General features: G+C 40.0%; 2 protein-coding genes across 2 annotated transcripts in view; one reads left to right on the top strand and one right to left on the bottom strand.

Annotated features, from left to right (window-relative positions):
• The window catches only part of LOC121853840 (adhesive plaque matrix protein-like), a 7,649-nt gene extending 4,493 nt beyond the window's left edge, over positions 1 to 3,156 (top strand). Inside the window, exon 3 of the mRNA XM_042348214.1 lies at positions 2,000 to 3,156. Coding sequence (XP_042204148.1) covers positions 2,000 to 2,845 — 846 coding nt within the window. The 3' untranslated portion in view covers positions 2,846 to 3,156. The remainder of the gene's footprint in view (positions 1 to 1,999) is intronic.
• Positions 3,157 to 6,327: 3,171 nt separating this feature from the next.
• On the bottom strand, positions 6,328 to 7,705 carry LOC121853792 (neurotrophin 1-like). The gene is made up of 2 exons (XM_042348157.1): positions 7,610 to 7,705; positions 6,328 to 7,469 (listed from the first exon to the last, which is right to left on the bottom strand). Exons 1-2 carry the CDS (start codon positions 7,625 to 7,627, stop codon positions 6,642 to 6,644), a joined length of 846 nt encoding a protein of 281 aa, XP_042204091.1. The 5' UTR covers positions 7,628 to 7,705; the 3' UTR covers positions 6,328 to 6,641.
• Between the last annotated feature and the right edge of the window lie 6,125 nt (positions 7,706 to 13,830).

Genomic DNA, 13,830 nt, shown 5'->3' with positions numbered 1-13,830 from the left:
TCTGCTTCCGGCACTCAATGGGTATGTACTTGATAAATGATGATTTAGTGAATTCCACTAACTTCCAACATCCATCTAAGTTATTGGTTATACTTTGTCATAACCAGTGGTCGTACCCATGGTAATAATGATAATAGAGGATCACAGATACAGGCAGATGATTGCACTTACGTTATTTGGCACAATTCCGCCACTGGACTTATAATTTGCATGGATAGGTCGGTCACTCACATTCACGCCACAATGCCGTAAGTTATAAGGGGAGGATTTGTCAACCTGGTGAATTAATCGTTTAGATCTATTAAGGCCCGGCCTGGAATTGCTCTTGTAGCAAACAGGCCCTCACCGTGATCACTTCCTTTACAGGATGTGTTAACTTGTCGCTGGACTTAACAAAAAAAAAAATATCGAGGGATTTGCACACACAGACCGTAACTGACCAGGACTTAAGTCACGGGCAGGGAGTCTTCTCTAACCCAAGGTCTAAAAGCCCACTAGCTAGAATTGGTTTTTGAGGCGTAGTGATGAACAGTACACCACTGTCTCCACTGGCCTGCCCCCCCTACATGTCCCAGTCATGGCTGGCGGATACCTTATCTCTACCGTAAACAAACATTTGGGATGGGTTGTGCAGGGAGGCCCAACGCAACTTATGCAGGAATTTTGTTTTAAACAATTCTTTCATGTTTTCTGAGCTTTACTTAGTTTTATCCAGGCTAGAGAAGAGTTTCGAATTTATATATTTTTATGCCACTTTACTCATACAAATAAACTGTTATTTCTTCTTTTATTTTTGTTTTTTTGTCTTCCTCGAAATTTGTTTTCGTCTTTTATCCCATTGTTATTGCTTCCATTTTCACGTTACTTATACTTTGCCCTGTGAGCACTATTGACCTGCTAATAATTCAGCTCTTTTTATCCTGGTCTCCTTAAGTTATTGTACTCATGGGTAAGGTCATCGTACTCAAGGGGTTAAATTATCTTAATTAAGGGATTAAATCATCATAATCAAGGGGTTAAATCATTGTATTCAAGGGAGTAAATCATGGTAATCAAGGGGGTAAATTATTGTACTTAAAGGGTTAAGTCATCGTATTGAAGGGGGTTCAATTATCATAATCAAGGGGTAAGTCATCGGAATCAAGGGGTTAAATCATAGTACTCGAGGATTAAGTAATCGTAATTAAGGGGTAAAATCATCGCACTCAAGGGGTTAAACCATCGTATTGAAGGGGTTCAATCATCGTAATCAAGGGGATTAAATCATCGTAATCAAGGAGTAAAGTCACCGGACTAACGGGGTTTAATCATCGTAATCAAAGGATTAAGTCATCGTAATCAAGGTGTTAAATCATTGTACTCAAGGGGTTGTCATCGTACTTATGGGGTTAAATCACCGTAATTAAGGGGTTAAATCATTGTAATCAAAGGTTGAAGGCAGGTCGGTGGATTAGTACACCAACACACATGTAATCCCCAGCATCCTCATCTACACTGTTAAAACTTAAGAAGTAAGTAAGCAGGAACAAAAGTTCCGCTTGAGCAGCAAATGCACATTACGATTTGTTATGCATGAAGAGCTATGCAGCACAGTCTCCACTCATCATTTATGTCAATATTAGTTTCCCCTTAAAGCACCAAGCTACAACAGAACACAGTGCTTCGTCATCCACGTATGGTTGAACTTGGGACGACCAGAGCAAAACTTTCACCTCTACTACTGAGTGTGTTATTGTTCTATTTTAAGAACAAGGGCGTCGTGGGCTTGGAAGCTAGTATATAAGAGAAGTCAGGTCTGGGAGAGGCACAGTTGTTTCATCCCTCGCTGAAGTTACACCAACATGTCTCTCAGATTTGTGGTAAGCACCTAGCATGGCCTTTGTGAACTGCTTTATATATAAACCGTATAAACAGAGATAGGTCTAACCAGCAGACACATTGTAAAAAAAATTAATGTGAATGCACAATATCATTAACTAATAAGATTTCGTTATTACAGGTGTCGTTGGCGGTCGTGGCCATTGTGTTTGCTGACCAGAGCTCCCATGTCAGTATCAGCCACGGCGGCGGCACCCCGGCTGTGAGCCACAGCTCCTCTGTCCCACACAGGGCGGCTCCTAGTCCAGCTCCTCCTCATGGACACCGTCCTTCCTATACACCAAGACCTACCTATCCCCCAAGGCCTAGCTACACCCCACGACCTACCTATCCCACAAGGCCTACCTACACCCCAAGGCCTACATACGCCCCACGGCCTACCTACACCCCACGGCCTAGCTATCATCCCCAACCTTCCTATCACCCAACACCGGCCTACGGACAGCAACCTTCCTACGATGCTGAGCCCGCTTGTGCTGCTGCCAGTTCCAAGCCCTGGTGCCTCGAGGACAATGAATATCCCACCTATGAAATAGAGAAGGCTGCCGGCGACCATAGCGACAAACTTCTCACCCTGTACGCTGACGTGGCTGACCTGGACACCAAGCTTTCCCTCGAGCGTCCCAACAACCTTTATGAGGAGACTTACCTCTGTCCCTCAGAAACTGCCTACGTCAGGCCTCTCCGTGCCAAGAACACCGACGGCAAGTGGCGCATCATCGTCAACAACATTAAGGTGCACTACCAAACTCTCACCCAGACCACCCGTATCGAGGAGTGCCTGACCTCCGGCGACGCCTGCCCCCTGGTGCCTGTGTGTTATGAGTCCAAGTGCCTGCAGAAGTCCATCTACCACCGCTTCCTCGTCTACGACCCCTATGATCAGTACTTCCCCTTCGCCATCGAGACCTTCAAGCTGCCCGCCAGCTGTGCCTGTCTGCTCGGCGCCTACACCATCGACCACTAAGGCCAACACACCACAAATCTCTCGCTAGAAATAATGAATAATCGGACCTAGAACTATTAATGTCTTGTGAGTCTTAGTCTTCCATCTTGTGTAGTCTAGGAGCATGAGCGGGTGGTTCCCTGTGGCGGCAACACAGCTGCTGCAGGAGCCACCGTCCCTGGCATCATTCACTCAACTATATGAAGAAAGCAGTTCTCTAGTCATCTCGATGTGATATGATGTATGATAATTAATTAATATATAAATATTTATATTCATGAATTACTGAAACTTCAGCTTCTGACATGAAACAAATAAACTGTGCAGCAATATAGTCTTTTTCATTATAATTTTTTATCCAACAAGATAATCACTACAAAAACATCAAATATTCTTAGTTGTAGATCATTTACACAAACACGCGACGTAGTACATTATCAAACATGATCAACAAGAGATTGTTAAACCAAAATTTGAAACTGATGGCGACAACTATTAAAATGCTTATCTGAAATATGGACCACATAATGACATATACTAACAAATATGGTAATAATTGAAAATATAGTAATAATGATAAGAAAAAGAAATGTACCAATAAAAATAATAATAATAATAATAATAATAATAATAATAATAATAATAATAATAATAATAATAATAATAATAATAATAATAATAATAATAATAATAATAATAATAATAATAATAATAATAATGAAATATCAATAAAATACGAACAATAAAAAACAACAAAAACAGTGAAATAAATAATAACACTAATAAAAACAACTTTATCTAACGTTAATAATCATAATAACAATAATCATAGTAATAATTAGGATATCATTACAACTGACCCTCAACATTAACGCGAATATAACATTAAGGTCAAGAGTATGTAAGTCTCTACATCCTCAACAGTTACACAAGACAAGTAGAAGGATTATCAATATTACGAACCAATTCATCTAGTACAGTAAATTTACACATGTATATTATGTAGATTTGTAGTAACTCATTAATGCCCCGGTTTAACCAAAGGATCCTACTGGTGGCTTAGCATGGGGTATCCTTGGTCAAACTGACTTACTATTTACCATTGTTTGTATACCTGTCCTGTATTTGGGTATTATATACCTGCATTGTCTATATACAGTCCATGCTGATTTTTCTGTAAAGTGGTGTAGTGATTTTACTGGAATACCCATCCATCTATCCATTATCCATCCATCCACCCATGCATCCTCCAATCATCTATCTATCTATCTATCTATCTATCTAACCACGACCACTTGCTACCACTCTTCCAATCCTGCAGTGAACAACAGCCTCGACCATCAACATGTTGAAGTGAACACTAAACTCCCGTCCAAGAGTCAGTGATTTCCTGAGTCGTGAACAGTTTAATAGGGAACAGTATTATCACTCTCAGTAAAATAGGAGAAATAAGAGAGAAGATAGACTCACATTAAGGGATAGCTGCTGAAGAAGACGTCAACGATAAAACTTTAAATCGATAGTCTTGGTGGATTTACCTTTGAAGCGAGAAAAGGTTAATAGATGTAGATGACGTCATATAGGTAAGATACCGTAGGTGTCACTGGGATAAGAACTTGATGAATAAACTGTATGTAAAAAAAAAAGATAATTAAAAGAAAATTACTTTTTAAAGATTCAAGATCGTTTAATTAGCATAAAGATACGACAACATCACCTGTACTCATCATATTGTTCATTATATTACCTAATGAGACGGTGTAACAAGACTACCTGTAATAGACTGAAGACACGTATTTGCATGACATTAAAGGAAGGTAACTTATTTTTATATTATACCTTTATAGAAAATTCACGTTACAAGAGCAGAAGGAATATATTTGTGATATGCAAATTCTTACTCAATATTTGGCCTACGTCGAGTGTATGTCAATACGTCAGCCTATAAGTATGTCAGCAGCATAACGCAAGAGTAGAGAGTTACTGTTCATATTCTGCCCACGTGTTCACCAAGGCTAAAACATTCTGAGGGTTATGAGGCGAGAGGCTTAAGTCGCAGCTTTAAAAACAAAAAATATCACCAAGCATTATAGAAAAACTTCCCTCGTGTGAAAGCTTAGTACGAATATTGTTTATCGTTCAGTACAAACTATAGTCTTGGGTGAGTTGTGTTGGGTGTAGTGAACGGGTCTGAGGGATGGAGCCAAGCTGGGTGAATGTTGATTGGTGTCTTGTAGCTTAACAACTGGACTGTATTTTATGAACCTGTCTTCTGTTGCGTGTAGCTGAAGAACCTAGTTGTATGTATGTAATTATCACCAACTGCAAGCAGCTTAAAAATCCCAACCATTTGAAGGAAACTATAGCAGTTAGTGTTCAGTGAATCTAACTTATATTCATTAAACAAGTTATGAAACAGCTTTTGTAATTAATGATTTCGTTCTCTTCAAGGTTTATGGGAACAAAATAAAAGAAGACATCAATGCAAATCAGTCTTTCTCTCCATGACTCGTAAATAAAGACAGAGGCTGTAAGTGACTGCTGCCTAGTCGAGGAAACCTTTGAGAGTCACGGGAAAAATTTCAATCCTCCCGCCAGCTGGTACTGTTATTGGGAACGATAATGTACAGAGCACCTGCTGTATGGATGTCCTCCCCGGGTGCTATCAAGAACTTGTGGGTAACACCTCATCTCTCACTGTGTATCAGATAAAGGTTCCTGGTATTAAGGCTTTCTCGGTGTAAGATTTTGATTTTTTATATTTCTCTGATTATGAGTTATGAAAATCGCTGTATAATCATCCTGCCTGATTTCCTTTTGACAATGTTACCATGACGGGTTTTCCTTATTATCTGTACTAATACATATTACCCACATCTATGTTCTCAATTCTAGAAATAAATAGTGATTTAAATACTACCAGCTTGTTTGTTCAGCAGTAGGGTAAAACCTCTAACGTTTATACCTCTGTGATCATAGGGAAGTTACTGTATATTTACTAATTGCCTAAATCTGTGTTTGAACTGATAACTTTAATTATCTGTTTGTTCAATTATTATTTTTTTAATTATACTTCAAAGTATTTGATCAGTAATCCTAACAAGAATTTATCCCCTGTACCCCCAGAATAGAGGTGATGCTGTTATCTGGTAAAGTATTTGAAATGTAACAGAAAGTGAATCTCTGGTAGTCTGTCACGTCTGTGATGGTCCTGACATCACAGTTTTTCATAGTCTAGTTTACTCTAGTATTTGGTATTGTCGGTAGTAATTATTATCTGTGGTACCAGCAACGGAATGGACCAATTTATATTAAACCTTACTCAACAAGAATTGCAAGTTACGTGGTACGAATTATTTTCGTATGTTGTTTATCTTATGTTTTTAATTTTACCAGTTATTTATAGTTAGTCTAAAACTCGTAACAAACAAGAGTTGCGTCAACAGTCTGGTTTACACGTCACTTCTCACCACCTCACTAGGCTGATTGATGAACTACGGGTAAACATTGCTTAATACTTTATTGTTTTATTCCATGCCAGAAGCTGAAGTTTCATGAAATGCATAAATAGATAAAAAATAAAACATGGGAATATGTATCATATCACATCGAGATGACTAGAGAACTGCTTTCTTCATATTATTGAGTGAATGATGCCAGGGACGGTGGCTCCTGCAGCAGCTGTGTTGCCGCCACAGGGAACCACCCGCTCGTGCTCCTAGACTACACAAGATGGAAGACTAAGACTCACAAGACATTAATAGTTCTAGGTTCGATTATTCATTATTTCTAGCGAGAGATTTGTGGTGTGTTGGCCTTAGTGGTCGATGGTGTAGGCGCCGAGCAGACAGGCACAGCTGGCGGGCAGCTTGAAGGTCTCGATGGCGAAGGGGAAGTACTGATCATATGGGTCGTAGACGAGGAAGCGGTGGTAGATGGACTTCTGCAGGCACTTGGACTCATAACACACAGGCACCAGGGGGCAGGCGTCGCCGGAGGTCAGGCACTCCTCGATACGGGTGGTCTGGGTGAGAGTTTGGTAGTGCACCTTAATGTTGTTGACGATGATGCGCCACTTGCCGTCGGTGTTCTTGGCACGGAGAGGCCTGACGTAGGCAGTTTCTGAGGGACAGAGGTAAGTCTCCTCATAAAGGTTGTTGGGACGCTCGACGGAAAGCTTGGTGTCCAGGTCAGCCACGTCAGCGTACAGGGTGAGAAGTTTGTCGCTATGGTCGCCGGCAGCCTTCTCTATTTCATAGGTGGGATATTCATTGTCCTCGAGGCACCAGGGCTTGGAACTGGCAGCAGCACAAGCGGGCTCAGCATCGTAGGAAGGCTGCTGTCCGTAGGCCGGTGTTGGGTGATAGGAAGGTTGGGGATGATAGCTAGGCCGTGGGGCGTATGTAGGCCTTGGGGTGTAGGTAGGCCTTGTGGGATAGGTAGGTCGTGGGGTATAGCTAGGTCTTGGGGGATAGGTAGGTCTTGGTGTATAGGAAGGACGGTGTCCATGAGGAGGAGCTGGACTAGGAGCCGCCCTGTGTGGGACAGAGGAGCTGTGGCTCACAGCCGGGGTGCCGCCGCCGTGGCTGATACTGACATGGGAGCTCTGGTCAGCAAGCACAATGGCCACGACCGCCAACGACACCTGTAATAACGAAAAAACATTGAAAACAATACTACCGGACTGATTCAGTACATTGTTTACACTAATCTTATGTTTGGATCATCTGTCTCTATATTACTTAGATAAACTCATGAAGAACACGACCTATGTTCTTTACTCACCACAAATCTCAGAGCCATGATGGAAAAACTTGAGAGAGGAATGGATCGACTGTGCTTCTCCCAGACGTGACTGCTCTTATATACCGACTCCCATGTACACAGCGCCCTTGTTCTTAATATAGAACAATAACACGGAGCAGTAGAGGTGAAAGTTCCGGTCTAGTCATCCCAAACTCAACCATAAGGGGATGACTAAGCTCCGTGTCCTACTGCGGCCAAGTTATTATTCTAAGGAAGGTTGCTATTTGTGGAATCCTAATTTACCTGAATGACATTGAAGACGTCGTGTAAGTGTCTCCGTGTACCTCCGTGACAGGTGATATAAGTATTCCTACAATCAATATTTCTGTGGTGTTTTCCATTTTCTTCTCTATCTTTTCACTCTTGTTTTAATCTCACTTTTATAGGGTTAGGATAGATTAGGTTAGGTTAGGTTAGGTTAGGTTAGGTTAGGTAAGGTCAGGTTAGGTTAGGTTATCCCATTATGTTATGCCCTCAAGTGTGCAACAAGGAGTACCAATAACAAGTCATGATTTAATATTAAAAAAAAACCACTAATTATCTAAGAGTCAAAAACAAAACACTGTACATAAAATAATTGTTTAACGAACAAAAAAATAGTAATAAATTAAGTAAATAAACCCATAAAAAGACAATTGGGAATCAAAACAAAAACATAATAATCAATGGGAAAGAACAAGGTATAATAAGTGTATGAACAAGTGATTAAATGCATAGTTCAGTTTTTTTTTTCGCAAGGTAAACAACATTATCTCTTAACCTTGTGTTTGGGTTGAGAATTTATTGAAAGAATTTATACATCGCCTTTTGTGCCTTCATCCTGTTTACGTTGCTTAGTCAATGGATATGCTTACACTCTTATTTTCCCTCTTCCATTTTTTTTGCTTTTTCTTCATCTCTCTCTCTCTCTCTCTCTCTCTCTCTCTCTCTCTCTCTCTCTCTCTCTCTCTCTCTCTCTCTCTGTGCTTGAGCTTTTATTACTTTTGCTTCATCTTTTTTCTCTCTTTGTTTACCTTTCTCTTCCTCTCTCTTTTTTTTTTTTTCATCTTCATATCCCTTTCTGTAGCTTTCGCTTTCCATTTCCTTCTCTCCATCTTTTTCTTTCTTTCCATTTATTCCTCTCTCTCTCTCTCTCTTACCACCTTTCCTCTATTTATATAAAACATTTCAACTAACTCCAATCTTCAGTCATTATTTTGTTTTGAATTCCCTCTCACTCCTTTACGCTTTCTACAGCACATTCACTCCTTTACGCCTTCTACAGCACATTCACTCCTTCACGCCTTCTACAGTACATTCACTCCTTTACGCCTTCTACAGCACATTCACTCTGTCACGCTTTCTACAGCACATTCACTCCTTTACGCCTTCTACAGCACATTCACTCCTTCACGCCTTCTACAGCACATTCACTCCTTCACGCCTTCTTCAGCACATTCCTCCTTCATTCATTCCTCCTTCACGCCTTCTACAGCACATTCCTCCTTCACGCCTTCTACAGCACATTCACTCCTTCACGCCTTCACCACAGCACATTCACTCCTTTACGCCATCTACAGCACATTCACTCCTTCACGCCTTCACAGCACATTCCTCCTTCACGCCTTATACAGCACATTCACTCCTTCGCAGCTAGCTTCAGCACATTCACTCCTTCACGCCTTCTACAGCACATTCCTTCCTTCACGCCTTCACCACAGCACATTCACTCCTTCACGCCTTCTACAGCACATTCACTCCTTTACCTTCTACAGCACATTCCTCCTTTACGCCTTCTACAGCACATTCACACTCCTTCACGCCTTCTACAGCACATTCTCCTTCACGCCTTCTACAGCACATTCCTCCTTCACGCCTTCTACAGCACATTCACTCCTTCACGCCTTCTACAGCACATTCACTCCTTCACGCCTTCTACAGCACATTCCACTCCTTCACGCCTTCTACAGCACATTCACTTCTTCACGCCTTCTACAGCACATTCCTCCTTCGTCTTCCTACAGCACATTCACTCCTTTACGCCTTCTACAGCACATTCACTCCCTTCACGCCTTCTACAGCACATTCACTCCTTCCGTCTTCTACAGCACATTCACTCCTTCACGCCTTCACCACAGCACATTCACTCCTTCACGCCTTCTTCAGCACATTCCTCCTTCACGCCTTCTACAGCACATTCACTCCTTCATATTCTACAGCACATTCCTCCTTCACGCCTTCTACAGCACATTCACTCCTTCACGCCTTCTACAGTACATTCACTCCTTTACGCCTTCACAGCACATTCCTCCTTCGCCTTCTACAGCACATTCCTCTTCACGCCTTCTACAGCACATTCACTCCTTCCGCCTTCTGCACATTCACTCCTTCACGCCTTCTACAGCACATTCACTCCTTCACGCCTTCTACAGCACATTCACTCCTTCACGCCTTCTACAGCACATTCACTCCTTCACGCCTTCTACAGCACATTCACTTCTTCACGCCTTCTACAGCACATTCACTCCTTCACGTCTTCTACAGCACATTCACTCCTTTACGCCTTCTACAGCACATTCACTCCTTCACGCCTTCTACAGCACATTCACTCCTTCACGTCTTCTACAGCACATTCACTCCTTCACGCCTTCTACAGCACATTCACTAACATCTCCCCGCCCGTCTTTTCCTACTCTTACCTTTCCCTCCACCACACCTTCTCACCTACTCTCTCATTACGTCACCCTCTAATCCCCCCTCCTCCCTCCCTCACTACGTCACCATCTGATCACACGCTCAAGCAAGTGGATATCTCAATACTGTCAATACTCTCTGTTTATCATCTCTCTGTCCGTGAGTTAGAGATCGCCGTTCATTTGTTGTTTTTTTAATATTGTTTTAAGAATCTTTTTTTTTCATATTGACTCGAGTTAACAGCGATCATTACCGCAATCTTCTGCTCTTACTCTGACAATCATTTTAAAATACAGTTTTTGAAAGATTAAATGCATTCACGGTTCTCATATTTTTACTGAACGTTAGGTTGTTGTGTGAGGTCACAGTCGCCACATCGCCACAGCTTGCCCAGCAGGCATCACACCACACACACACACACACACACACTATGTATCGCAATATTACGTCACAATCTAAAAATTCTCGACCTATGTAATCCTACATCGAAGTGACAGGCTGGCTGGCAGCCTTCAGGCGCTCGTGTGTTATGTGTTACAAATATATCAGAGGTTGTTTTTGTTTTAATGTATTTACCAGCTGTAGTTGTTTACCGAATCTTAGTTTCTGTACTAATCACCACCTTTTAAAATTGTACAAGAGTTTAAAAGTAATGATAAGTGATATTATCTACCCCACTTCTTGATTATAAGTTACATGAGGTCAGGTTATGCTGAGGCCAAAACATCGAAAACAAAATATCCATCCCAAAGTATCCATGGAATATCTACACTACTGTACTGTATATGTCCAAGCCAATACTTCCACACTAAAAATGTCAGCGAACTTAAAGAAATAAAAAAATAAATAAATAAAATAAATAAATCCCTGAATAACCAGACCTAAACACCCAGACCATAGCATCCAGACCAAAACACCCACACCTGAGCTTTCAGACAAAAACATTCTGACCAAAATATAGACCTAAATATCTAGATCAAAGCACAGAGACCTAAAACATCCAGACCTATAGCATTATGACCAAAACATCCAGACTAAAAATCCCACACCAAAACATCTAGACCAAAATACCCAGAGCTAATCATCCAAAGGAGAATCGACCGGAGCATCCTGTAGTTATGGTCAGCTGGCTGGCGGGGGCGGGATGGGTGGTGAATGGTTACGTAATGACCAGATTGAGGGAGGAAGTGTCGTCTGTTGAGTCGCTTGAGCTGGTTGGTGCCTGAACCTCGCCTGAAGGAGGGAAACACAGATGACGTAAGGTAAAAATCCAAGTCTCTGGTTGACTGCCAAGATACATGACCCATTTTTACCAGGAGCTTTCAAAGATGTAAATACGAGTACGTCTGTTTACTATATTTATTTATGTACAATTATCTACGCGTTCTATTCTTCGTTTGTATACAGTATTCATTTACTTGCATTTTGGGGTTCAATTGGACACACACACACACACAAACACACACAGAGACAACCAGACATACATAGACACACACACACAGACAATCAGGCACACACACACACACACACACACACACACACAATGGAGATGTAACGTTCAGTGTATAAATAACTTTCACAAACCTGCCTTTTCGTAAACGTGAGTACTACAAGAACCTGTTCAGTGGCAAATGAGGCGCTTCACAGTGTTAGGGAAAATCAAGCTTAAGTGATTATTATTGACTAAGACACAGAGAAAAGACATATGGCTCACTTCTATTCACACACGCACATACAATTTCTCTTTTCCGTTTTACCCTCCAGCTCTCACTCCTTTTTCCCCCTCTCTCTTTTTTCTATTTCTCTCCTTCTCTCTGTGCCATCATCATCTCCTTCCTTTTCTCTGACTCAGACACCGAGCTGTTAGAGAAAACTCTCAAAATTTTCACAAGATATTATGAAGCTAACATTTAAAACTCTCTCTCTCTCTCTCTCTCTCTCTCTCTCTCTCTCTCTCTCTCTCTCTCTCTCTCTCCCTCAACTTATCCTCTTTTTCCTTTCGTTTCCCTTCTCTTCCCACCCCCCTTTCGTCCCACACGTGGTATTTGTTCACACACACACACACAGACAGCTGCTCTACTCGCTGCTGTTATGTCATCACCGACTTCTGTTGCAGTCTGTTGACATTTTAAGGATGATGTAAATGTATGATGACTTGTCTCGAATTATTCTTAACATTTAATTGTTTATTTTGAAAGTCTGTCTCCCGTGTAACTGATGCAGGCAACTATGTTGGTCGTCTGGAGGACATGTTAATACTTAATAATGGTTTGTTCTCATATACTTATGCTTGTCGTAATTAGGTTTTATTCTATTCTTATAATACTTTGGTTCATTACACTTATCTTTACATTATCAACATTACTTATATATATATATATATATATATATATATATATATATATATATATATATATATATATATATATATATATATATATATATATATATATATATATATATATATATATATATATATATATACTGTATATATATATATATATATATATATATATATATATATATATATATATATATATATATATATATATATATATATATATATATATGCAAGTAAATCACTGTGGGTGCACGTGATCCAGGTATATGCTGATAACCACAAGGAAAGAAGGAAACACGAAGTTCCCAAGCACTTTCGTGTAATTCACATCTCCAGGGGTGAGTACAGACTGTACTCACCCCTGAAGATGTGAATTACACGAAAGCGCTTGGGAACTTCGTGTTTTCTTCTTTCCTTGTGGTTATCAGCATATACCTGGATCACGTGCACCCACAGTGATTTACTTGCATATATATATATATATATATATATATATATATATATATATATATATATATATATATATATATATATATATATATATATATATATATATATATATATATATATATATATATATATATATATATATATATATATAAGTAATGTTGATAATGTAAAGATAAGTGTAATGAACCAAAGTATTATAAGAATAGAATAAAACCTAATTACGACAAGCATAAGTATATGAGAACAAACCATTATTAAGTATTAACATGTCCTCCAGACGACCAACATAGTTGCCTGCATCTAGTTAAACATAGGTGTAACTAGAGAATGGTAAAAGTGATGTAAGAGGAAAAAACTTTGCGTCACCAAGCGGGAACTGATGATCGTCATACTGTGACTACATGATGAGACATCTTGTGCATGTCTGAAGCCATAGATACATATAAACCTTCTAAAGTTAAATAGGACTAAGTATGAATGTTTTGATGAGTTGGTAGATCGGTTTGCCTGTCTTTAGTTACTGGAACAATTTCGCTAAGGACTGATGGCCACGTTGAAAGAAAAATCAATATATTTTAGTTTTGTTTATCATACAGAACAACAAGTTATTTTCGTTATTTCTATCAACATTATACTTGTTATGTAAACAGAGGTCTCAGAGGAGTTTACAGCGAAGGATGATAAAAGACCAAGAACAAAGGATTATATGGTAATTTAATGTTTATGCAGCAGAGTC

The sequence above is a fragment of the Homarus americanus genome, unplaced genomic scaffold, assembly GCF_018991925.1.
Source record: "Homarus americanus isolate GMGI-L3 unplaced genomic scaffold, GMGI_Hamer_2.0 scaffold18703, whole genome shotgun sequence".
Classification (NCBI taxonomy): domain Eukaryota; kingdom Metazoa; phylum Arthropoda; class Malacostraca; order Decapoda; family Nephropidae; genus Homarus; species Homarus americanus.
The sequence above is the reverse complement of the archived record's forward strand: the minus strand, read 5'-3'. Positions and strand labels throughout refer to the sequence as shown.